At 42.3% G+C, this 27,584-nt stretch overlaps 1 protein-coding gene across 10 annotated transcripts in view; it reads right to left on the bottom strand.

Annotated features, from left to right (window-relative positions):
* Window positions 1-27,037, bottom strand: part of GPATCH2L (G-patch domain containing 2 like) — a 33,884-nt gene extending 6,847 nt beyond the window's left edge. The window contains exons 1-9 of one of the 10 annotated variants that reach the window (XM_072863848.1): window positions 26,948-26,993; window positions 26,139-26,459; window positions 25,363-26,033; window positions 18,967-19,031; window positions 15,304-15,480; window positions 14,855-14,934; window positions 12,393-12,460; window positions 11,545-11,584; window positions 9,340-9,425 (exon numbers count right to left, since the gene is read on the bottom strand). In XM_072863848.1, the coding sequence (XP_072719949.1) occupies window positions 9,340-9,425; window positions 11,545-11,584; window positions 12,393-12,460; window positions 14,855-14,934; window positions 15,304-15,480; window positions 18,967-19,031; window positions 25,363-26,021 (1,175 nt within the window). In that variant the 5' untranslated portion in view covers window positions 26,022-26,033; window positions 26,139-26,459; window positions 26,948-26,993. Of the gene's footprint in view, window positions 1-9,339; window positions 9,426-11,437; window positions 11,493-11,544; window positions 11,585-12,392; window positions 12,461-14,854; window positions 14,935-15,303; window positions 15,481-18,966; window positions 19,032-25,362; window positions 26,034-26,138; window positions 26,460-26,947 lie in introns of those variants that run through there. The other 9 variants (XM_072863842.1, XM_072863843.1, XM_072863851.1 and 6 more) reach the window with 9 other exon arrangements.
* Window positions 27,038-27,584: the final 547 nt, after the last annotated feature.

Genomic DNA, 27,584 nt, shown 5'->3' with positions numbered 1-27,584 from the left:
TTTCTTAGCCTTTAAAGGATTTGGGTTTGTATTAACTTTAAAATAACTCTTTGCATAAGTAAAGATGTGATCAAGCAGTGATACGACACATGTCCTACTATTACTTCTATAAAGCATAACAAATGTCTGCAAGATTGCTCTTTAAAGAAATTGCATGATATTTGCTCACTTATTCAGAAACTATTTTGCAAATATTTAGTACTGCAGTCATCTTAGAATGTACCTATATTCCAAATGTCCATGCATATTGTTTCCACTACAGTAGTAAGTTCATAAAGTTAGGAATGCAAAACTGTCTCATGCATTTTCAAAATTATGATTTCCTTATCAAAGTGCTGTGAAACCAGCTGAATCTGGCTTATGGTAATACAGCCTTGCTGCACCTGTAAAGTGGCCGAAAGGCATAATCTGTCCTGGTCATATCAACTGTTAAGTCTGAAGCCTACTGATGACCACTTCAGTTTAACCATTTGCCAATTAAGAAGAAACCTGCATTATTGGGACTGACTTGAACTGAGGACTCCTCCAAGTTCTAGACATAGGAAGAAGAAAAGTTTAATTCAGAAAAGACAGTCTTGGCAGCAGACCAGAGAACTTTCTCAAATACAATCCATAATGAATACAAATGCATAATTTAGCAATGACATTGGGTTCAAATCCCTGTTTTGTCTGAGATAACAGTTTCTTTGGCAAGTTCCTTGGTCACTCTCTCCATTGGATCCAACGTGCAAAATGCAGAACTACAGTGCAAATAAAATCCATTAAAGATTGTGAGGTGCTTACCTGGTGTAAAGATTGGAACCATATAAATTTTGATGATTAAGTGATGAAAAGCTTCTGTGTCTTTAAAGCTTATTATTTTGATTTAAAAAAAAAAATCCCGAAAGTTTAACACACACATTTATCAAGTACTGAAATATTTTACAGATAACAAAAGGAAAAGTTCATGGCTTCATATTTCCATAACAAAATCTAATTTAAAAAAAAAGCAACAGCATATTTATAACATATACAATTTTAGATGCTGAATTTATGCAAAACCAAAAAGTGTGCTGTTGTAGCTATACAGAACAGCATAAGGAGCACAAAAATTTCCTACACCAGCCAAGACTATAAATTGTTTGAATGCTGCTGGGTCTATCTACTTACCTGTAACAAATGCGCAGCTACAAAATAAGAAAGAAATATCTAGTTCTCCCTTCTCAACGAAAATTCAAAAGTACTACAAGATGTCTACAAGATTTGTCATCTAACTCTAACATTAAGGAATAGTTTCAAAAATTTTTAAATTGTGCTAAGTTTCACTGACAGACAATTTTTCAAATCTGGGAATGCATATTAATATAACCAGACACAGAAGTCTCCTGAAATCATGAACTAAAGGCTTTCAAAAATACCAGCACACCAGCACACCTATAGACTGCATATTCAAATCTTGTGTTTGGACACATAAGTGACTAACCTCTAAGTGACTTCGCATAAGCTAAAAAAATACTTTTGTATGTGATTATGATAGTGGCTATATAGTATTTTAGCACAGTTCTGCCATGTATTCTGAAACATCTAGGCACACATAGCCCAAGGAAAAGATAGTCTCAATCGAGTGGAACTTCAGTTTTTTATTTTGCATGAGCGACACAGTATTAGATTACTAACTAGATGACTACATAATTATATATAATAATCCAACTCATTTTATCACATAATAGTAAGGTTCCCTTTTTAATTTTATGAACTTACACCAACATTAGCCAGCTGATCCTTGGTGGAGAATCACTATGGACTAGGAAAGAAGTATGCACTATCATTTCCAAGAGACTTTATGCAATTTTTCCCAGTTCACAAATGTTACAGATAGATTTCGAATAAGAGCTCCTGGCTCTCAGCACTGTGCTCAAACCACATCTACCCTTACCTCACAATTACACAGGGGGTAAAAAAAAAAGAAAAATGGAAACAGAATATGAGAATCTCAGAATCCCTTCCTGTAGTGAAAGTAAAGGCAAATCATACTCCAGTGGGAGACTAATAGCAAGGATGCTGCATCTAGCACTCCTGCCTCTAACACACAAAGGCTCAGAGGTCATAAATTGTCTCTGTAACATGTATTTCATTCAGGTTTATCCCTTATTGATCACCCACACTTCAGTCAGTAAATCAGGAATCTATTGATTACTCACTGGCTCTGACTGACCTGGTGGTAAAAGTGTCAGTTTCAAGTGGCTGGTGCACTTTACGGGCACCATAAATCTGCATACAGGGAATCTCCAGGTGGTACCTTGGGAGAGAGAGGAGCAGAAGAATGCATGCAGGGATGATAGTCCTCATTAAGACACGGACAGAAAGGTGTCTGACATAATTTACGAAATATGCATTTTTTGGTAGATACCACACTTTTCAATCTAAATTTCTAATCACTAGCTCACATACAGGTGCTCTATCGGTAAAAGAGCAGAATTGGCGAATCCCAGTTTAACAGCAGACTCCTAGAAACACGACCGAGAAAGTCAGATCATGGGTATGCGCAGCACACAACATTGCAGTGGACAGGCTGAACTATAAATTGTGAAAGTCTCACTGACAGGCTGCAACCATGAATTAGTTTTTCTGCCAAAGTTGGATTTTAACAACTCTTCTGAACAGTTTAAAAATTACTCTGAAGTTGAATAGAACAGGGCTGAGAAGAAAGGCTGACAGAAAATGCACATTCATGCATTGTCACAAGCCCCTCTGTGAAGAAGTCTGAGGCACAGAGCTTTGTGGGATGAAAGATATGGGCCTAAACTGAGAAACTAGAATGGTACTTACTCTGTCCTTACTGGCTTTCAATCTCTTCTGCTAGGCTTCTACACCTTCTTCAATGTTGCATGAACAGTAATGAGAAAATAATTGCCTGGTTACTTTTGGACTATGGCTGGTTGATCATAAGAAAAAAACAAAGTCACAGTGCTCAGTCACAGTTGGATCTGCTAGGTGACCAGAGACTAATGTGAAAACCTAGTTTACAGTCTAGAGAGGACTGAAATTCTAACCTGAGAAGAGAAAAAGCAGAACATACCTGGAGAGACAAAGCAGGATCCAAGGTGCAGCTACGCTGATGGCTGCAATATATCCAACTCACACTGCAGTCAGTGAATGAAAAATTACATACGTACTAAAAAGATGGGTTTATATGAAAAGAAGTCTATAGTGTCTTTCTAACAGTGATGATTTTTTTTTTTTTTTTAAATCACAAGCTAAAGGAATTATCCAGGAAATATGAATGTGTCTCTTATTCTTAACATAGTACTTAAGGTACCTGATTCTGCATGCAGGTCACGCTGGAGAAAAAGTGGGCTTTGCTATGCAGAAAGCTGAGCTTCATTGCTGTCTCTAATGTGTCAGAAGTAATGCTTCCTTTCTGTTCTTTTCCACATTTATTCTATGACTTTTTTTTTCTTTTTAAGTGAACTGTAATTGCATACACCAGACTCCTATCTCACTCCTGCATCTGAGGTGACCACATGCTGGACTACAGGGTCACAGGAGCTTGCCACTACTTTACATCTGCCACAGGGTTTCAACAGAAAATTAGGATTGGCAGTACAATCTGTGGGAGACAATACAGAGTGCAAGCAGACACCAGCCCACAAAGAACCTTACTGAACAGCATCAGGCCCCTGAAACCTTTCCTATCTGTAAAGAAAAGTCTAGATTGTAAAGTGATGTCCATTCTCTCAAAATTCAGGGTAAAAAACACCTCAATCTCACAACGGAGGTGTCTGAGAAGACCCTACAGAGCTAACTGTGACAGTCTATGGCCTTCTTGGAGGCAGGAGGCACATCGCACACCTGGAGGTGTATGCCTCTCACTGTAATCTCACATCATCCAGCTGCTCTGCTGACAATCTTTATTCTAACCCTATCCTTGGAGGAAGCAAAGCACTTGGATTATGTAGTGAGAGGCAGCCATTAATCTACTGTCATACAAACAAGGGATGCTATTATCCTCATGTTAAAGTATATGTTCAACAGAGACAGCCTTCTAACAAGGATACTGCTACTAAAACTGCACACAACCCAGCTGTTGCTGTTGTGATGCTATATTTCCAGCAAACACAGGCCAAATAAAAGGATCTCTCTCTAAGCCCTGAAGTGCTACCTGAGGCTGTTGATGGTGGCTTCACAAAATTAATAGTAAAAGCAGAGTTCTTCCTCCTCTTTGACTATAGAGCCAGCTGGGCACCAAAGTCTGATCTGCACATAACAGCTCTAAATCAATACAAGTTGCTCATCCAATCTGCATGCAAAGCTCCCATGCATGCAAGTGGTTCTTGCTATCACATCACACTGCAGATATTTCCTGTGTATAGCAGAGTCTCCTCTGCCCTGCAGAACCTCATGGGAGAGCTTCTAGAGCACATTTTCAGATTCCAAAATCACTAACACGTCAGCTCACTTCTTAAATCATCCGAATCTCATAGGTCTTCATGCAGGAGCAGTCTGTTCCCCAAGTAAGCGTTCTAATGATGTAGCAATTTCATTCCCAAAAGTCTGTGTGTGGCACATGCAAGTGAACACATTTTCTTCTAGTTTTCCAGGTAATCATTCTAAGCAGAGATGATGTGATCCCATATATTGCATTCTCTATTTTCATACTGAATCACATGATATCTGTGCCAGGAAGAGTCCTAATATTTGCCAGACCTGCTGAGTACACAGATTTGATAAGGGCAACATGCTTTATAGGCAAAGAAAGCAATAGCAAGTAAACAAAATTCTGAAGCCAAGGGGAATTTATTTTTCACTCCAGAGAATTAGGATTCACCAAAATGGGAGCATTAGGCCTCAGACAACTGCATGTGACACTAGGTTGATAGCTGCTGTTCATTGCATGCCTGTCAGAAGAATTCAGTTATATCCCCAACTGCGATATTAGCCAGGCTTTAGCAAAGGAAGACATGAAAGTGCTCCAGCTGAATGGAAAAAGAATTTAAAAAAAAAAAAAACTAGGGAGAAAGACGCCTAAAGCAGTCGACAGCAGACATTCTTACATAAAGACAATTCCAGGAAGATGAAGATGTGTGGATAGGTTGCGTGGAATGAACTGGATACTGTCCTGGTCAACTGGGACAGCATGAAATTGTGAACATCCATTCACTCCTTCAGCTGCCTCAGAAAAGGCTTGACATTGAGGGCAATCCCTATACTTCCACATGCTTGGGTAAGAGGCAGAAATGTCAGGATCTCTGCACAGATACAGAAGAGAAAGAACAAGAGTTACTTTGACGAGCATATTTCCAGAGCTGGAACTAGAATTAGAGACATTCAAGCCTTTTCACTCTAACAGCACCACCAAATCCATGGTATGGAGCAACCGGCACTTTACTAGGAGATGATCACTCACCCCTTAAGATCTTTATCCCATGTTCCAGGCAAGATGAGAGACTTGCTTCTAAACCCAATTAAACTCTAGGTTTACAGTTAATATTAACTGAAAGTACATGCAAAGCGATTTTCTTCGATTCATCTGTACTGTTCAGAGGTCTCTCTAACATAATTCTTCAAATCTCCACCTTCAACATCTACTTGCCATCTGAGGCCCACATTTCCTATGACCTCCAGTGGGAACATTTGATTGAGTTTTTCACCCATAACCCTATTTTCAAGGCTAGGCAAACAGTAAATGGCATTAGGGACAATTTATCTTCTACCTTCCTCTCTTATTCTACCTGCTATTCAAACTCAAATTGAAGGGAACATTGGCTCTAGGCTCTTCTGAAACTCTTACCCTGCCTCAAGGGAATAACATTCCACCAACAACCTATAACATCTTCCCAATGATAGAGCCATTGAATAACCAAAATCTAATAAGATATTCCGCTTGAGCCTGTACAAAGTCCTCTTAAGTAGAAGTAGTTCAAGAAGAAAATTCTGTTCAGACCACTCCTTTCTCCCAGAAAGGCAAATGGGCAGAGGGGAAAGAGGGGAAGGATCACTTGGGCTGTCCATGCAAGTCTCTACTTGCTTGCTTTTAACAGCCTGCATCGTCAAGCCGAAACCTTAACAGACAAGACATGATTAGCAAACTCTTTGTGCACTTAAAGGAGAGTAATTATAGGCATGTGAAAAAAGGAAGAGATCCCTGAGGTACTCTTCCTTGCATGCCTCCCGAGAGGCAGCAGGGCCATTAAAAATTCCATGATGAAGAGGAAAAACAGCCTGGGAACAGCCAGGAGGCAATACAGCAAATTAATACACCAGCCGTCCCTTGGGAGGCCTGCAAGAAAGCAGGAAACTCTCCTCGCTTCACAAAATAAAATTATACCACTAATGATAACAGTCACCACACACACAAAACTGCTTCTAATGATGGGTGTGAAATTCCCACTGCTGTGCATACACGTCGAATGAAATCTCTTCTCATCACAGACATAAAGCAAGAAAGGTAATCTTGGTAGTGTACAATTTATACAGCCTTTCAAATAAGGCTTCCCAAGGAACCCTCTACATAGAACCTCCTCCTTGACACTGAAAAGCCTGTCTTGAACACCCCCATCTGTGCTCAGTATTCTGGCCTTCAGCTCTGCTTAAACGAAGCACTGGGTTACCAGTCTTCCAGATGAACTGCACCAAAATCCACCACTGAGACAAAGAGAACATTTCCATGGGAGAGAAAAGACTCCACCTGGTAACTATACTCCATTGGACACATTTGTGATAGCAAAAACTAAACAGAGAGAGGTAATTTTGCATGGCACGGTGGGCATCAGGTTGAAGAAATTGGATGTCCGCAACATCAAGACAGTTTCTTCTCTAATACATTTCATATCATTCTCAGGGGATTAGCTTCCCCCCCCGCCCACACCCACACACACCATTCTGACAAATTTCTGAGTAGAGTTTCTCCGGGATGAGGTGCAAGCTGTTAAGAGATTACTAAAGCACAAACTACTGGAATTTACTCTAACCATGTGTCCTGGTTTCAGCTGAGATAGAGTTAATTTTCTTTATAGTGGCTGCTATGGGGCTATGTTTTGGATTTGTGCTGAAAACAGTGCTGATAATACAGAGATGTTTTAGTTGTGCTGCACTGGTCAAGGACTTTTCAGCTTCCCGTGCTCTGCCAGGTGCACAAGAAGCTGGGAGGGGACACAGCCAGGATAGTTGATCCAAACTGACCAAAGGGCTATTCCATACCACATGACGTCATGCTCAGCATATAAAGCTGGGGAAGAAGAAGGAAGGGGGGACATTCGGAGTGATGGCGTTTGTCTTCCCAAGTAACCATTAGCGTGACGGAGCCCTGCTTTCCTGGAGATGGCCGAACACCTGCCTGCCGATGGGAAGTAGTGGATGAATTCCTTGCTTTGCTTTGCTTGTGTGCGCGGCTTTTGCTTTCCCTATTAAACTGTCTTTATCTCAACCCATGAGTTTTCTTACTTTTGCTCTTCCAATTCTCTCCCCCATCCCACCTGGGGGAAGTGAGCGAGTGGCTGCGTGGTGCTTAGCTGCTGGCTGGGGCTAAACCATGACACCATGGCAAAAAGAGGAAGATGTTGTTAACTGGGGCAATGGCTGAACAGCGCTTACAGAGATCACCAAAAGAAAATGGACTACTAGTAGGCTTAGCTCTTGAAGCACCTAAAGAACAACTATTGTCAAGAAAATGTTTCTGTGAAGGAACAATGTCCTTCTGTGCCCTTGGCAGCATCTTGACATAAAGCAAGCACCTTGCACTGAAGAGTTCAATCCTTGCCACATACATGGGGCCGCATAACACATTCATTCTTTCCAAATTTCTTTCTCCTATAAAGACTCTTGAGCACATTTCACACTAAAATAGGAAATACTTTCTCAAACTACAGGCACTTAAAAACACAGCGGCCTCTGGGATGGGACAATTTCTCTGCCAACATTCAGTAACAATTCATCAGGGATTATGTTTGTCAGGACACTAGTCACCTGTTCATTAGAGGAAGGAACCAAGCATATATTCATTGGTTAACTAGACTACATATTCACCAAAATGAAGCAAACGTGTTCCCTCCAGGTTTAGAAATCCCTTGCCATAACCAGTAGCTTGCAAAGGGCCTTCACTCATCATCATAAAGGTAGAGACTTTGCCCTCTTTGAATTTGTGAGCGGGATTTGTCTAGCTCTCCTTTCTGGAAGACAAACTTCTGTAGAGCACTAAGTAAAACACTCAAGGCACAAGAAAGGTTATCCTAGCTTAAATTAAGAGACCAATCAATCTTCTTGCTTCACGAGCACAAAACATGACCAGACTGGGGCAAAAGCACAGAAAGGAACCAATTTGCTGATGCACAACCTTCTGAATTCTTTTTATTCTCATCCAGTTGAATGTTTAAGAGCTGATTTCTTTCTCGCTCCCCCTTTCCAGCTTTAACATGCTGGCTACAGCAGCATGAGGTCATGGTGCGACATCACAAAATTCCCTGCAGAAGCCAGTGGGAGGAGAGGCTTTGCTGGGTGGGTGCCAAGCTTTCGTTCAGACACATACAACCTCAGTACATTTTTCATGCTCTATTTGCTAATTAACAAGGGAAAGAAAACCATGAAGCTGAAAGTCCAGACGTTTCTCTCAGATTTGGTCCTTTGTAACAAGCACATAAGCAGAATTGTGTCCCAAGCAAGGCTTTGCCTCCTTGCACAAGGAAAGAGCTCAAGGGCACCTTACCTTTAGATAGTCACCTGCAGCACAAGAACAGGAGTCACCTCCAAGGCCAACACTTGAATTTAATTTAGGATCAGTCAGCAGAAGGTGCCTGAATAGCATATTAACCCCAACTATGCAGACTCAAATATACCTCAACGTTGGGCCAGACCAGATCTAAATTTCAGCTATAGCAATAGAGAGATATTTCAAGCCATTAGAGGTCACCTCAGGTGAGTTCTGAATCTGTTCAGAGGGTCTATTTTAAGCACCCAGGATACCAAAATGCCTCAGCATGTCACCCACATGAGCTTGTCAGCACTTTGCCTCTCATCTTGTTCCAATTTTAACAGTGGGCAACAATACCATGCCCATTTGTACCTATACAACAGACTTGCAGCAACTCACTGCACAATCCAGAACAGATCACATTTATTCCTAAAAGCACAGTATGTTCTGCCTGTCTGTCATACACTGTTTCATATACTCTAAGCGCTTAGTGCATTGAGACTCTCAAATAATCTGCATTGGTATGTTTTATGCTAAGTTTGAACACAGGCCTCCTAGGGAAAAGTGCGTGAACTTCCAGGTCCATGATTATTGTTCAAGACCACACAGTACTGCTGAAGATAACCATGGGAGGGAAGTGAAACAACCCCAACAGAGCAGGGCAAGGGAGTTACCTGGCAGTGCAGTGTGCTGGTGAGCATCTTCGGTGGGAAGCATCAGCAAGCACATCCAGAGAGTACAGAGGAGATAATGGACTGAACTGGAAAGTCAAGAGATTTTATTTAAGCAAAGCATTAAAAGAAATAGTCTCCAAATACTGCTGCTCAGATCTATTCCCTATAGTTGTTCATACAGTATAAGGAGACCTTTCCAACACATCAAGGGGTAAGACTAGGTGAGAACTGACTTTCACTTCAGACAAAAGGCTAGCACAGGGTACAACAGCAAATCTCATAACTATCTTCTTGCAACAGACAGCCTTATAAGCACACTCCTCTTTCAACTCGCATTATTACAAATGCTGGTTGACTAAGAGCATACTCAAAGAGCTCTACTGCTGCATGCCATGAGCAAAAAGTCTGCCTCCCTCTCAGAAAGCCTCTTGTCTACCTTCACATTGTAGAGAGATAAGTCACTGTTATGAATGGTGCAAGCACAGAACTTCCCACAGAGCAGTTCCAATATTCCCTATGGTTGTATGTATCACTAAAACAGACCTCTAGAAGACTAAGGTCCACCAGGTTCAGTTCACAATGAGCTCCCAAATCATTCCAGAGCAAGTAAGCTGTTCCTCCCACTCCCAACCTACCTCACAAGCTTTCTTTGCAAACTGCTTAAAACAAATTTCTGAAACACTGCATGGTCAGGCTAATCTTAGATCCTTTTTTAGACATACATTAGACAAATCCTGAAGGCATCAAACCTGTGCGAGACAGCTTGTTATAGAAGACGCAACTCTTAAGATATTTTTTTTCTTTACAGGTCAGGACAGAAATGGAATAATCTAGTCAATCAGTGCATGGAGCAAACTTTGCTCAATATGCAAACAGAAGGTTTAGACTGGTAGTTTCTCTGGGCTACCTGCATTACACTTGCATTCAGCGTCTCCTCTTTATTTATAATTCACATTGCAAACAGGAAATTCATTTCCATCTGCTTTGCAAAGTGTTACACCAATCTCCAGAACACTTTTCTTGTATTACTAGGATTACTGATGCATTTTTAAATAAGGACACATGAATAATCCACATCTGTAGCAGGACTCATCACAAAAGCTATCTGCAACTCTAGAACTCAGCCTTCAACTTTTCTGAGAAAGAAGGGGCACTACACACCACAAAGCTGCTTGCTATCAGAGAGCTCCTCCTTAAGTTGGACTGTTAGTTTACTGTCAGCGAACTAACACTGCAGCTGCACAGTAGGGGAGAATCACCAGTCACCCTCTGTAGCTGATTCAAGTTCATTTAAGAAAAACAAAAGTAATTTATTTTGGTCATTTTAAAGCTTATGTAGTTAACATTCTTATCTTTAGCAATATAAAAGTGGTATATGAAATGTTCTCATTAACAGAAAATACACAATTGCATAAAGGCCTGAAAAATATTTCTTGCCATATATGTATTTTTAGTCACCTGAAGGGTAAAACAGATTTCAATCCTGCTGCTCACCAACCAAAAACCAAGTCGCAAAGGAACAGAAGGGAGCATGCACAGCTAGGAACACTGTTACAACATGACTGCTCAAATGGAAGATCCTTTTTGCTTTCTGCTATCAAGAATCTCAGCTCTTATATCTTAAGTAAAAAAGCCTCCTAACACTGAAGCTATGAAAGACCTACTGAGGAATATTAAAAGTGCATACACAAGAGTTTCAGTTAAAAGAACGACTATTTCTCTTGCTTATCACCTCTTGCATTTTCCTGTTATGGCTGCTATTTAACTACAATCAGCTCACCATTTTTTTCCCTTCTCTGTTGATGAGACTACCAGGTAGAAGCCTGAGCCAAACAAGACAAAACAAAGCATTTAAATGAGAAAAATGTTCCAATTCTTATGGAATTTTGAGAGGCCAAAGTTCCTCCTGCCAAGAGGCATTTTGCCTCCCACTCACTGTCAGAAAGGAAGGCCTACACTAACCTGAAACAGGGAGATAAACAAAAGGAGTTCCTGAGCTATTCAGTTTAAATAGACAATATAATACCACAGACATGGGTTGTGTTCAAAGCCCAGAAGACATCAGTTACCAAAGTGAGAAGGGAGAGGGCTGCCTTACCTCATGTGCACAGGCCACAGTGTGTGGGAAATCAGAAGGCGGCACTTTGTTCTTTCTAGAGAGAAGGAAACCAAGAAAATAAAAAAGGAAGAGCAGAGTCAGCTTACCTGGTTGCGATCTCTCTTCCCCATGGATGGTAACCAAAAACTGGAAGGAGGCAGAGTCAGAAGGACAGGTGGGAGCAATGCCAAGGAAGGAGCAAACACAGCAGAGGGGTATGGCGAAAAGGAGGGTTTTGGGTAAGCAGAGAAGGCAAAGGGAAGAACAAAGATGGAGAAGGAGAAAGATTAAACATCAGCAGGTCTCATATTAAAAACAATTAATTTCAGAACCAAGGAAGAAAACTGGATATCAACAGCTGGTGAAGGCTGGACCCACTGCACTACAGTCAAGAGGTGCCACCCTTAACTATCCTTTGCCCAACATAATAGCATTAGAGGGAGGACAAAGGATAGGCACCATGACTATTTCCGGTGCTGACTACAATTTAAATATACTAATTGGGGAAGGAGACAGAACACCAAAGAAAGAGAAAGCAGTTTCGCAGCTGCTTTGTCAGCATCATTTCTGTAGTCTGCGCCCATAGCGTGACTCCACACAGAAGCTTTTTAAATAACTAACATATAGAGTTCAGTCTTCTCATGCTGTGCACAAGCTCTGCAGTTATTGCAATGGCACATTATAACGGAGGGGGGAAGAAAAAGCTGACTGTAACCAAAAGGGCATTTGAGCAGTGTCCACACGCTGGGGCAGTCTTATGAACAAAAGGGAAGTCAGCAATTGCAAATGAGAAAACGGAGAAGCCATCAGTAGAGGACTGTCTCCCATTCCACAGGTCACTGCATGCTTAAGTTACCACCCAGTTTTTCATTCCCTTCAGTCCCAGGAGGGAAGAGGACCCTATAGTTCTTCCTCCCCTCCCAAAGTTCTACACAACAGCTGTTAAGGACCTTACTCTTTCTGGCGCGGATCACTAACAATATGACCTAGCCTCTCGGTGCCCAGAGTGCTCATGGAGGTCTCCTGAAACACAAAGACAGGTGAAAGGTTGCAGACTCTCACACAGCAAGCAGACATTATAGTTCGCTGCTGCCAATAAGAACAGATCTTACTCCCCTGGGCCACATTCTTTCCTTCCCAGCCCACTCTCAGCTAAACATATTCACCCTCTCCTTTTAGAACCTCAACTGAGCTGATTTAACTAATTAGAATGGCAGAAAATCATTCATTTTTATTTGTGGGGCTTGTTTTTTATTATTTTAGTGACAGTATTTGCTTGCAGAGGGGCACACCAAGGACTGGACCGGTACAAAGTATGCAGCACAAGAATGCAGTTAAGAACAGGGGAAATGGCTGAGAAGTGCTTATTTCCAGGTTGCTGGGGTCAGCTGGGCCAGTAACAGGCTGCAAGACAGAACATCACACTGTCCCACTAACAATGGGGATTCACCAAGCACAGGTGAATGAAACAAGGAATATGCATGAAGCTTTTGCCCTTTCTGAAAGCAGCAATTCAGCAGCAGGATCTCTAGCAGCTAAATAAAAGATAGATCCTAGGAGAAAGAACTTGCTCTGGGAGTATGTTTCTCCCTGCAAGCCACTGCCCTGTGCACGTACTTGATGCTGACATACACGTACACACACAGCCTGAAGCACGAGCTGTTCATATCTGCATTGCTACTACCTCCAAGAAAGAAATATACTTTGCAGTAAGGGTCTGAAGATGAGGGTAAAAGGCTTTCACAGGTAAGATTCTTCACAGTTTGTGCCAGGTACATAGGCAAAACACACTCAAAGTTTGGGGGGAGTTTTAGCAGCCGGGGTGAAAGATGTGCTATTTGTTACAGCAGGAAAATTATTAACTTACAGTGCCGTAATGTTTAAATTTACGGTTTATTACTGTGTAAATTACAAGCCGTACTTTTGGTAATTAGCAGCTCGCTGGCGGGGAGCTCTGAATGAAACTCATTATTTATGATTACAATTTAGAGAGATGGGGAAGGGGGAGCAGTGACCTCCGCTGCAAATGACAAAGATCCCTTTAAGGTGATGAAGATGAATTAAACAAGTAAATATTATCCTTCTCATTTGGATCATTAGAGGTGCTGCCAACAGGCCCAGCCACTTGCAGGTGGCCTGAGGAACCCTACCCAAAGCCAGTCTTTTGTGAGCTGAGGATTCATATTTTAAACGCTGGTTACAACTAAGCAAGGTGAGTGGAAGAAAGAAGGGGCAAACAAGGATCTTTCAAGTGTGACTGAACAGAAGGAAGAAGTTGCACTCCTCTAGACTCCAGGCCCCTCTAACACACCTTGTTAACAGACTCTCTAAAGCCAGTCAGCTCAGAATATACACCAATATTTTCAAAAGCACAGAGCACATCCAAATAAAAGTAAAGCCAAACACAGCCAACACCTTCTTTCTCAGACACATCTTTTACAACAGACAGCAGCATTCAACACTCCAAGATCCAGACCCAACCAGGTGTATCTCTCCCTCTTTTAGACAGGCATCTGCAAAGTATTGCTTATTCCTTTAGAAACAGGACTAACATTTTAGTTCTGTTGTGCTGCTCCTTGTCTCTTGTGACAGGACAAGGAACAATGGTTTTAAACTAAGGGAAGGCAGATTTAGACTGGATTTAAGAAAGAAATTTTTTACAATGAGGGTGGTGAGGCACTGGAACAGGTTGCCCAGAGAGGTAGTGGAGGCCCCATCCCTGGAAACATTCAAGGTCAGGTTGGATGGGGCTCTGAGCAACCTGATCTAGTCAAAGATGTCCCTGCTCTTGCAGGGGGGTTGAACTAGATGACCTGTAAAGGTCCCTTCCAATCCAAAGCATTCTATGATTCTATGATTTTGTTTGTTGTTTGCCCTACATATAATAAACCTAGTCAATGGCTTTGGGTAACTTTGTCTGCATTACTGCATATACCCTTTTATTCTTCTGCCTCCCCACTAAAAATGCAACTGCTAAAACCACCTTCCTTTGCCGCTATTCATATCAGTCTGCTTCCCTACCTAAAATTTGGCCTTCCTTCACCTTTGAGTCACCTCTCTGCCCTTATAGTCTCAGATTATGAGCATGTACAAGTCTCATGCCATCATCATTTTCCCCTACATTCTGTCTAAATCTTCTTGATATTTATGCTCCCTGTCATTCATCTTCAGACCTCCTTTCATACTGCTTTTAGCACTGATCAACTGTCTTTGCCACTCCAAACCTGTCTTAAAATCCACTTAGTCACTCAATCAACTTCTGACAGTCAAAGCAGTTAAACAAATCAAACAATACATGAAACAAAAAATGTACAGGGCCCCTTTCTGTGGAAGACAATTCACATGATATCTTAGAATAGTACTTCAGGACTGATCAGCACTGGAAATACAAAATTATTATCCTGCAAAAGGGAATACCTTGCCAACAAGCCTCCTCCGACCTTTTCGGAGACAACGGGCAGCAGCTCCTGGAAGACGATTCAGGCGAGCATGAAATCCTGTAAAGCAAACCCAGAAAAACTGAGCAACGAATACAGAAGATCCTTCCTGACAAAACCACCAGGAAAAACAGTTAGTTCAGTTGTCAAATCAGATCCTCTGTCTCTTGTTTCTCAATCATCAAGAGGTAGATATGCCATTTTATTCACAAATCAAATAAAATCCATATTTAAAAAAAGAAGACTCAAGAACGTGAGCACCTGGTATGAGTATTTTAGTATCCGCTCCAGTAGTGCAGCTATTTTTAATTGGATCATTAAAAAAGCAGATCACTAATATTAGTTTAAATTGCAGCACCTATGAACAGAATCTACTCTTGCCATCACATCAAAAGTTCTCAAACACATGGCATTCCTTATGCACCTCACCTCTCTGAGCTGGCCGCGAGGGCAAAAGGAACGTGGAATCTGAGAGCTTGTCCAGGCCTGAGTCAATCCGCTCCACTTCAGATCGGTGGTCAGCTCCCCACTTGGGAAGAAGGTTGGGGACAGTGAATCCTGGAACACATTCTCCTTCATAAAACCAATCACTTTGCTCATCATCTCCTAAAGAAATAGGATGGAATTAGCCACAAGTAACATCAATGTGCCCTGTCACAGTCCCAAAAAATACCACAGGTATGCATTTCTGGATGTGAAACAGCTGAAGTCTCATTAGGAATTCCTTCCTGAAGAGCCTTATATTTGTATTCTGTTTCAATGATCTGCAGCAACTATGGGGCCTCGCTAAATGCTTTAAACTATCCAACTCATCAGTCTACAGAATTTCCCTATAGAACAAAGCCCTCTTTATAGACCTGCCTGGGGCAGCTTTAGCACTCTGTTGGAACTGCATCTCATCAACCTGAGTTCAATGTTGTGTGATGTCTTATGCACAACTCTTTCTCTGAAGTAATTACTGTGACAGAGGTAGAGGCCAATCATTTGGCACACGTTACAGGCTGTCACAGGAGAGACTTCACAACAGGAGAAGACCAGGCTCACAGAGTAAGCAAAAGGAGCGTACTCACTGATGAGAAAGATCCCTAGTCCCCTAAGACAGCAGCTAAGAGGAAAACACGCAACTATTAGAAATGGTCACTCTGAGTGTAAGTACTAACCATGCTGTAAGTCTGTCTCAATCAAAATTTCTTAGAACCTGTCAGAACTACAAACCCTCTGCAAAACTAGAGCAGCAGCAACAGAAGTCATGACCAAAGTCTCCATAAAGCAGGATCACTGTAATTAATGCAGCTGCAGTCTACATCAGACACCATTCATGGTAAACCTGCCTGGCCAGAAACCCCCTGAATGCAGTAGCATGTGAGCAGCGTAAGAAAAAAGGAAGAGGGCAAAGAACCTGACACACTGAGCATTTCAGTAGCCCAACTAACAAACAGTCCCATGTAATTGCAAGGTACTTCACCTTGCCTTAAAAAACTAACACACCTGACTTAGGGAAAACTCTCATTTGCCTACCATTAAGTCTCAACTCAAGCATCCCCACTTACTGTCCTTTCCTCACGAAGTTACATTATTCCTGACTGAAGTCTGTTATGCCTACCCACACATCTTGCCAGACAAAAAAAAAAAAAAAAACCACACACACCAAGAAAAAGAAAAAAACCTTATCCTAGTAAGAATGCTGCAATCTTGCACATAACAGAAGAAGCAACAGCCAAAACCAACTCCAATCACCAACAGGTAGGACAGCGAGAACACTTCATCCCAAAGCTCTGACATTGCTTTTTATTTCTGTGATATGTCAGTTGACTTAGCATGCCTGTGACAAATATATTTTAAAATATTAATATCCCTACCCACCTTATAGTAAATTAAAACTAAGTAATGTTGGATATTTCTTCTAAGTGATCATAATTTGTGCAAAAATGCCCCTACAGTTTTGGATCTATGAGCATAGTGCACTGTCATATCTCAAATCACTACTTTCACAAGACCAACTTTAACAATCAGGATCATATGCTTATACCACAGTAACTTTCACCATGAGAGATCCCAATGTATTTTAAAAAACAAACAAAAAAAAACCCCAAAACAACCAAGACACAAAAACACAACCAAAATCACCTCACAACAACAGAAAAAACAAACCAAAAAAAACCCAACCTTACAATCAAATTATAAACTAGGACCATTCTCTGCTCACAGAAGTACACTGGTAGCTGGAATTGCAAAGACAACCTATTTAATTAGCAACAGTATAAATATTATGTGACATAACCTCAAAAGAAGGGGGGAAAAAAAACTACATTCAATTTAAGTACACTGCTATCTTAGATTTCCCATTATTCAGTTTGGAATTGTACTAGAAAATTATTTCTAAGATGATGATCTGTGACCAAAAAAAAAGTTTTGTGTTCTCTCCATCTCACTGAAGTGGAGAGCTGTTTATTATTTATTTTATGACTAGAAATTGTCTAAAAAAAGGAAAGGGAGAAGTTTTTTATTTAACCTGAAAGTTAAATAACATTCAGGTTAGCAACATTCAGGAAAGCAACAACATTTTTTAACCCTTTTTAACATAACTATAAGCTAAAACATCTTGGCCAGAAAGCTATTATAGTATAAACTGTTTGAACAGACAGAGACCTGATGACTACAATCAAATCTCTTCTAGTACCTGGACAGGGAAGGTTGTAATTGGATTTTATTAATTTATTTAAGTAGTATATTCTACATGCTTTTGTATACTGGGTATCCTACTTCTAGTAGCAGCCAAAAGTTAATGCCTAAAACAGGGTATAAAACCAGGGCAAGTATATAGGGCAAGCATATACAAGTGTATATATATACTTATCCAGTCTACAATAATCTTGCTTCAGGGGATGAAGTAAAAATTCAACACTTCAGTCACCATCCTGCTTCATCATCTGATATGCAAGTGCTCACTAATTTCAGCTCCCCCAGAACAGTCATCGGTAAAGAGAGAGGACAAAAGATTTGACTTTTCTGTGGCTTTTGAAGGATGGGAGGCTGGAAACTGTTATTTTTCAGCAAAGGTCAAAGCTGATACTTGAAATCCCTACTCTAAGCCACCTAAGATCATAACAGATCAGCCCTACAGCCTAACGTATCATCAGAAAACACATAAGCATATTTGCTATCATCATGTTGCCTCACATAGAGATACCTGGGTCAGTTACAAGATAGTGGAAGCAGCGTTTCCTACTGAGTTATTGATACTGCTTCCTTTAGCACTCATATATTCCCAGAAGCGATCTCATCCAAATCTTAGCTTATGAAATGTGACAGAATCAGAGTGCACACCAGCAGAAGCTGCATGGAATTACAGGTCTCTAGGGTCACATTCCACCTACTCCAAATATAATAGTCCTGAGTGCCTATGTGCCTACTACAACCTCTTTCACACTTACTTCTGCCATATCTCCCATAAACCAGACACTGTGCTGTCACTGATAAATAAAACCAGATTACACTCCACACTCAAACCTCCTAAGAAACCATTTCTACAACAGACATTGAAAATACTAGGCTCAACCAATGCACACAAGAGCAAGGGAGGAGCGTGTATTTAAAGAAATAAAACCTATCACATATTACTTTTGTCTTCTTAGCACAGTCCATTAGGTTACTTGTCAGTACTAACTGATTTTTTTTCACATCATCTCTTCCTGCCCATAGAGAAAACAACTAAAACAGCTTCAGGCACTAATGGTATGTAGACAACAATTAAAACACCTATAGAAACAAATCATAAGCTCTGCTCTTTCATTATGGAGAGCTCAAACTCCTCTTGTATTTCCGTGCCTTTCCATAATAATAGCTTCTTATATTTCAAATGTTATAGGTCTGATATACAAAGTATTTCAGCAGGAAGAGTGTACTGTTATCAAAATCACACCTTTGTAGCCCTGAACTCATTTCTTAACTTCTAGTCCCTCCCAGCCACTGGCCTTTCTCCCATACGTCCCTCTCTGTCCATCCTCAAACATAGATCTTTCTTTGTATTTTTAAAGAAAGCAAGAGAAATTCCCCAGCAACACATGAGGAAAATCACAGGACAGTTGTTACCTTGGCGGCCCTCATCATTGGTAAACAGGCCAGTATCACTGCTGCTGCATACACTGCTGGTTTCACTGGAACAAAAACAAACAAAAAAACCCCATTGTTACAATTGCAGCAGATATAAAACAAAACCCACTTTATTACATTTTACTAGCTTATCTGAGCCCAAAATGCTTTACACATCTCACAGAAATTGTATTTCAGACACGTGGCTAGCCCTAGCACAGGACATAATTGCTTTCTGTTAAAACCTAGCAATACTGCATCATTTGAAAAAGAGTAGAATCCTGTATCTAGTCTAGTTCTAAGTTATCAAAAAGTAATTAATACAATGGCATTTGCCTCGGGTACTAGAGTTAATAAGCTAACTATGACATTGTCTGGAATACTCACTAGGAAATTAAGTGCAGTTAAAAACTCTGTCCTTGGGTCACTTAACAGCTACTGAAAACCCTCTGAAGTTTTCCAGTTCAGATTCCTCTTTCTCAAAAGTGTTATACAGGTACATAAACCCCCCTTCAATCTACGGCAACTTTTATTTTATTTGGAGGGAAGAGCAGCTGGTACATTCACAACTCTTCAGCTAAATACCTTAGCACAGCATGACTTGCTGCTGCTGAATGCAACCTTGTTACAGCACGCTTTGCATTTGCTGAAGCAGTTACAGAAGACTTAATTCTTGAACCAAAGAATTAAACCAGAAATTAATGTGTAGAAAGCTGTTAATTGACTGTAAAGTTGGATGAGTATTTGTAGCAGAAGTACATGCTCAGGTCAGTCCCAAGCATCTGATGGCTTTAATGCTGATATTAAATCAATCCTTGGACACTTCGGGCAATACCTCCCCCGATTTCGCTGAGAGATATTAGAACAAGCACAAACTACTTATTGCACACACCCTTAGTGCTAAGGCCTTAGATGTGAACATCAGGTATAACTCAGCACTAGAATCAATCTCTGATCAGGGCATGCTCTTAGAAAGCATCTCTGGGTCCCTCTTTTCCAGGGAAATTGGATCATACTAGACACCAGTATCAACTGGGGACCCCTCAATCCAAAAGGCTGAAGGATGAGGGATCACAAGATGTGTCCCCCCAAAGAATTGCAGGCACATAACAAAACCCCATTTTGTGAGCATATTATTGCTCTTAGAAAATGCACTCTAGTAGCCATATCAACCCATCATGCTGGATATCTACAAACTCTGCACCTTCACCATTGTATAAAGGCCATTTAAACTTAAAGGATGAACAGTCTGTACATCATTCCCACATTTCAGTATGTAAGTTAATATCAAATTCCAAATCAATCCATTACAAAGTTTGGCCATCCATTCACCCTCCCACATATACACCACAGCAATTAAGGCCAAGGACTGAGAACCACGAGTCATTCGTTTCATTCCTAGCTCTCCTACCAACTCACTGTATGACCCTGGGCAAATCTCTTAGCGTGTCTGCTTTCCCTTTTGAAAGCCTGGATTAATAGTCCTCACAAGCAGCAGATGCGAGGATTGACTGCTTCATAAGGGTTTTAGCATCCTCAGAGGAAAGGTGCCTGAGAAAGGAAAAAGCATTAAGTCAAGATTCCAGATCATATTAACAGTACTTTAAGCATCCTGTTGTACTGAGAGCTCTTTAGTTCCTTATAGATACGCGTTACTGCCAGTGCTTTACTGGAACAAACTTTCAAGGATCTCACCCTCTTCACCACCCCTTTTACACTTCAGGGCTGAACACAAACTAGACTCCTACACGAGCCTTTCTGCAGGTCCAGTAAGCACTGATTAATGACCTCCACTTGCAAAGGAGGCTACTTACCTTAACCATGAAATAATGAATGCTATTGATCCAACAAGCTACTGCTATAGAGTGTTATTGATCACCCAATCTTTGGTTAAAATGGTCCTCATTTAGCAATTTCACTGTCACAAACACCTGGAGCAAAGCATGCTTATAATTAAATAGTTTGGGGGAGTTAAAGTGAGAGGTGATGGACAGAGATCTCAGGTTTCCCCCATTTATTCTTTTGCCTGAGCTATTGTTTGTGTCAGGAGGGATATTGATTTTCTATAAAAATAAGAAAACAAGAGGCACAGAGGGGCTGCAGAAGGTCAGGCTGGGCTGGAGAAGGAGGGGAAGCTGAACACTCTGTCTTTGTCACTTGCCTTCCAAGAGAGAGGAATTTTCTCTTTACGGAGAGACTGGCCTCCAATTCATCAGCTTAGCCAGGCTCTTGACTGCCACTGCAGGCTGTCATCGAAACAGCTCCCTTCCACAGGCTAAAGTGACTGTACTGCACACTCAGGATGAGCACTGGTTACACTCCCAGACCAGAATACTGTACTGGTTTTGGCTGGGATAGAGTTAAATTTTCCTCATAGTAGCTCTGTGGTGCTATGTTTTGGATTTGTGACCAAAACAGTGTTGATAACACACTGATGTTTTAGTTATTGCTGAACAGTGCTTAAACAGTGCCAAGGCCATCTCTGTTTCACACTGGCCTGCCAGCGAGTAGGCTGGGGGTGCACAAGAAGTTGGGAGGGGACACGGCTGGGACAGCTGACCCCAACTGACCAAAGGGATATTCCATACGATGTCATGCTCAGCAATAAAAGCTGGGGAAAGAAGGAGGAAGGGGGGACATTTGGAGTTATAGCATTTGTCTTCCCAAGTAACTGTTATGTGTGATGGAGCCCTGCTTTCCTGGAAACAGCTAAACATGTGCCTGCCGATGGGAAGTAGTGAATGAATTCCTCATTTTGCTTTGCTTGCGCACACAGCTTTTGCCTTACCTATTAAACCGACTTTATGTCAACCCATGAGTTTTCTCACTTTTACTCTTCCAGTTCTCTCCCTCATCCCACCGTGAGGGAGTGCGAGAGTGGCTGTGTGGGGCTGAGCTGCCCATATGGGTTAAACCACAACAAATACATCAGCATCAAGCCAGTGAAGTCACACAGCATTGGTGAGCCAGTATAAGCCCCAGTTTGAAAAAGTCTTGTGAAGAGTTATGGCACTTGAGAGTAGATTAGACAAACTGCACATCTCTCACTAGTAAGCACATCATTCAAAGTGATTTTTCAGACAGCTCTTGTACCATGGTTTGTTCTGCCCCCAAGCCAAACCCAGACCATTCTGGGAGTACTCAGCTTAGACCAACAAGAGAAAGAACTTCAGCACTCAATATATAATTTGCCTTTGCTTTATTATGACTGCAAGGAATCTCAAAGCATTAAGGGACAGAAGAGCATGTTACTTCTAACAGCCTTAGCAGTTAATTGTCACCTTTGTACAAATACACAAATGGCTACTTAAACTAAGACCACTTAGTTCCTCTGTTGTTTCCACAATCATTTATATATCAAACTGAGTCACGTCATTACCCAATTTAGAACCATCATCGTTCCCTCATCATGTTCCTGCACATCCTTCCTTCTCTCAATTTGTGTTCATCTCTTGCCATGTTTAGCAAACAATTTCAAAGATGTCATTTCACACACACTTTGAATCACAGTACTGCAGCATGTCTTTCTCCAGGAAAAGACTGGGTGCAGTCCCACAAGCAAACTGTAAAAACTACCTCTTCATTAAGGATCCAAAGCTTTCTCAGTGAATGGGAGTTCATCTACTGAATACAGTACGGTTTTGGTCTGACTTAGGATAAGGAGCCTTCCAGAACTAGAGAAAATGCTGGATATTTTAGCACTTACAGAGATTCATTCCTACGTAACAAAGAAAAGCAAGTGTCAGTGGAGGGAAGGAAAAAGAAAGTGGAAAAAAAAAAAAATCAGTTCTGAATATACAACTTAGTTTGCCTAAAAACACATTAGTTTGTGACATGCCCCACTACTAGAAGAGTGAACAGTAGCAGGACCAATTCAGTACCGAAGTGTTTCCTAAATCACCAGATCATCACAGACTGCTTCTAAGTCCCACAAGTTGTATCAGTCACTTTCCCTCCCATCAGCTTGCGATGACAACCATACTGTTACCTCTCCTAGGCATCCAGTTTTCTCCTCCCTTCCTCAGGATATGCCCTTGTTATACATCTGTGCAAAGTACTTCTCTTATGGCACCAGAAAAAAACAGCTAGAGCAGAGTGGGAGAGTGAGGTAAACACAGCCAGTTTCACTCTGCTGCTAGCAGCAAAGTGCTATATTTAGAGCAGCAGAGACCAAAGCGTGATCCTTCACTGCCGAGAGGGATACTCTGCAGTGAAGAGGGTTGTATGTATTTTTCTCTCCAACTTTGACCCTCCCTAGTGAGTCATAGCACAGATCACACATGTGGTGTTAGAGAGGTCAAATATTCCAACCCCTGGATTTCCAAAGAGAATCCCAAGGATTTGGCAGCAGATGGTAAATGTCATTTGATGCAGACACTTGCACAATAATTAGTTTAAGAGCAAGGGACAACTGAGACAGAACAAAGCAATCTTCCAGCATGGCCCTCAAGTAACAGTCCAGACAAAGCTGTTTATTTACTCTTTCAAAGGCTGGCACAAATAAAGGCTGGATGAAAGCCTGCTGGTTTAATTTCAAGTTTGACATGATGGAACAGACTCTGACTGGTGGGAAAAAAACCCCAAGGAACACTGTCCATCACTGCCACATCAAGTAAGGGTATCTCTCAGTCCATCAGCACTGACATGCAACATTCAGGGGCTACTCAACACACTCCCTTTCCTGGAAGACCAGCAAATAGCTCTGAAAAGATAAAAGTACTTTTAACAACTCTTAGCAAAAAGGCATCCTCTAGTCTCTTGAAAAGGCCCACTTTGCACCCACTTTTTAAGCAAACGATAGCCACTTTTTAAGGAAAAATAATGACCAATTTTTTGCTACTTCCACCCTATAAGGGTTACATACAAACCACACTGATTTAGTAAAAACGCAATAGTGGCCCCCTCGATCAGGACAGTGAGGACATACTACAACCTATGCTTTTCACAGCCTCCCAGAAAATACCATTGAGAAGTTTGCACTTTCAGCTATTAGCTGGAAAAGCTATTGGATAAGCTCTCAATAACCAAGTGCCACCTGTCCACTCTGACAAACTGCAGGAGCTAGACAGCCAGAACACTTAAATGAACCTTAACATATGCATAATTATACTGGATCAAACAATTATACTTTCCAAATCCACTGTCCTCTCTCTGATAGTGCCTGTTACAGTGGATGCTTGAGAAAAGAATATAAGACCATGACAAATACAGACCTACTGTTTCCTCTGTATATTCCTCCAGCTCCTAGCAGTCAGCAGTTTAAGGACTTCCTGAGCTAGATCTTCCATCTGGGTTGTAATGCTTAACAGCCCCTGATAAATCTATGCTCCACATCCCCCTGTTGGACTTATTTAAATTTTTGACCTCCAAAATGTCCCACAGCAGAGCTCCAAACCTCGTGCTTCACGAAAAATAATACTTTTTTTTTGTTGTTTTAAATGTTTCCTCAATGTCTGCTGCTTCTTACACAACAATACTTAGCAAATAAACAACCCTATTCACCTTCTGTATGCCATTCATTAAGAAATCTCCTCCATTTGATTCTCAGCAGTTGTTTCTTTTCTAACCTGAAAAATCTCTTCGTAAAGAAGCAGTTTTATAACCCCAAACCTTTTACATAGAGAATAAAAGTCACACTCAAGGGGAAAACTTCCCAAGAGTGACACACACAAACAAATTCAGACCATAACATTTACACTTCTCGTTTTCATCTCTTGTATGAGATTCTGCCACAAATTCATCAAAATTCTCCAAAACTGGACACAAAGCCATGCCAGACTCCACTGTTTGCACAGGCTCATCCCGTAAGTATTAATTCAGTTTCCCCCAACTTCATCATCTCGCTACATTTTCCCCATAGGTAGCCTCTCAGGACCTTATTCCAGATCCAGAGCAGAGATGAACTGCAAATAAGATATTTTGACTGAGGTTCACACAGTACCTGCACAGAGGGCTAACGGTCACAATGGGAGATCTGTCTGTTCTCTATTACTACTTATGGTAAATTCTGAAAACAAGAAACTGAGACCAGTTCATATCAATCATGCAACACAAGTGCCAACAATGGATTTACTCTCCAAACCTCAGGCCACAAGCACGCCACTTTGTAGCTGCAGGGCCACAGATAGTTCAGAGGGCTCCTTGTGTAACAGAAGTCAGAAACATATCAGCTTGCCAGCTTTTCAAGGAAGTGTTTTGGGTCATCAGTACAGCGCTGACAGGAAAGACTGGGAAAAAATCTACAGTTTAGAAGTAGCTGAGATATTTCTCCTCTTCAAAAAGAGAACAGCACTGAATAATTTTGATAAGAACTTCTAAAAGCAAGGCACAGGATCTACAAGTGGCTGCAAGCAAGGCGGCCATCTGACTAGCAGAGGGAAGAAACCAAGATCTCACCATTCCGACATGTTTTCATCTGAGCCCTGTTTCTGTTCATCAGCTTCACACTCCATCCGCTCCTTCCTTCCCCCTTTGCTGAGGAAGGGCCTGTTCTCTCCTGATTCACAAAGGCCATGACTGGATGATGTCCAAGGGGCATTTTCTTTCCAGCGCGAAAGACGCTGTTTCTTGGCCGACTTGAACCTGCAGCCCCTCTCGTAGTTCCACTCTGACACCCTGAGCTTTTGCTGGAGACTGGCAGCCACTTCTGATGTCACACGTTTGACCTTCCGTCGACGCCTGAGGGGTCGACAGGGCGCATTCTCTGTAAAGGAGTCTGACTCATGCCACGAGTGTTGCTTGCTTCTCAGGGTGGCACTGAGAGCTGGGTGTCGTTTGACCACTGCCATGTCATCAGAGTCACTGAAATTGGCCGTCAGCACCTCACGGCAATCCTTGACTGCTTCGTCCAAGCTTGATTCCGAGGCCTCACTGTAGCAGCAGGCATGCTCTGCCTGATGCGTGAAGTCTGAGCGTCGTTTACGACCCCGTCTCTTGCGAAGCTGACGCCGCTGCTGCCGTGGGCTCAGGGCCATCTCTTCCCATAGCTCATCCAGCTTATTTTGTTCTGAAGTCTGCTCTAAGGCTGAGGCCAAGTCATGCACCAGTTCATCCATTGGCAATGCCTACTAAAAATGACAACAATTAGCACCAGACATAAATGCCGCTACCAACGCATCACTAGAATACAATACACTATAGCCTTTGTAACATCAACCAAGTTACACACTTACTTTGGAGTTGCCTGGGAGAACCCAATGCACGACAACTGCTGCTTCTTGGGCTAACGCTCGCTCCTTCCTTTTGCAAGGGTTAAATCCCTCTTCTAACCATGGTAGCAGAGATCTCGCTACTGCAGCAGTTGGGTCAAGTGCTCTGTGTCTGAAAAGGCCTTAAGGTTGCATCTTTTGTGTTGAAGCAACATGCTCTATTACATATCTTAAGGGTACGAGAGCCTGCAACTAGTTTGCTACCTGGTGTCGGTAAGCCACAGAGAAGGGTTAGCCTGCTCAGCAAACAGATCAAGTCTTCCAAAAAGTAGACAAGCAGCAAAGCTGAGAGTAAAACAGACGGTAAAACAGATAGTTTGCAAAGCCAGCATCACTTCAACAGCAAAACAAGGTGCGCGGGACCCTGCGCTCCTTAGAACAGGGTGTATGAGACCAAGCCCCAACTCCTACTGCCAAAAAATCCCACCCCTTCCACCTCAGGGCTGTCAGGGAGCCAATATCAAAGTCCTAGCCAAATCCCTCACCTCACAACCTCCCTCTCCCCACCCGTGCCTTGCAGACGTGCGATTTCTCTCCCCACCTCCTACCGGGCTCAGAAACGCCCGCACCCCCATCCCGGTGAAGCACCTGCTGCCGCAGGCCGCCTCCCTTAGTCCGAGCGCCCTCAGGGACCCGACCATACCGCCTCCCTCCTCCGAGGACAAGCCGGTGCTTCTGCCGGACAACCCCGGGCCCCACTGGGAAGCCCTGCCCTCACCGCCCCCCTCACGGACCCGCCGCCCTCCGTCGGGCCTCACCCCGGCCCCACTCACCGGCCAGCGCCCTGCTCCGCCAGCCCCTCCTCAACGGCGCTTCCGGCCTCCCCGGGCCACTTCCTCCCCGCCCGCCCCGCCTGAGGGGCGGGTCTGCCGGCGGGGGGTTGGCCCGGCCGGCAGGCCGCTGCAGCGGCGGGCTGGCCGGGCCAACCCCCCGCCGGCAGACCCGCCCCTCAGGCCGGGCTGCGGGCCTGTGGGGGTGTCGATCGCTTCTCCGTGGATTCAGGCTACGGTTGGTGCCGCTGTTGGAGCCATTACAGAGCATTTACCTGCTAACGGGGCAGCCCTTGCCGTATGCTTACCCTTTAGTTGCTCGGTTGTCTTATTTTTTTTAATAGGCAACCAATAAACTCGGTACCCAAACTCCTCCATTTCGCTGCTGGCACACTAATTGCGTACATCAGGATGGAAATTAGTTATCTCCTAAATTAAACCTCTCTGTGTTATCCCCCTCTCCTTAAGCCTTGCACCTCTTTTCCTATCATTTCACACATCAGCGGCAGCCATCAGAGTAAAGCCAGGTGTGACCCTGCCACCGTCCAGTTTTGCTTAGCATTCCCTTTTATTTCTCATCTTTCATGTTTTTGTTTTGTTTGGTTTTTTCCCCCCACGTGGCTGCATTCATATTCAAGCC

This window comes from Ciconia boyciana, chromosome 6 (assembly GCF_034638445.1).
Source record: "Ciconia boyciana chromosome 6, ASM3463844v1, whole genome shotgun sequence".
NCBI lineage: Eukaryota > Metazoa > Chordata > Aves > Ciconiiformes > Ciconiidae > Ciconia > Ciconia boyciana.
Note: the sequence above shows the minus strand (reverse complement) of the source record. Positions and strands in the feature narration are given on the sequence as shown.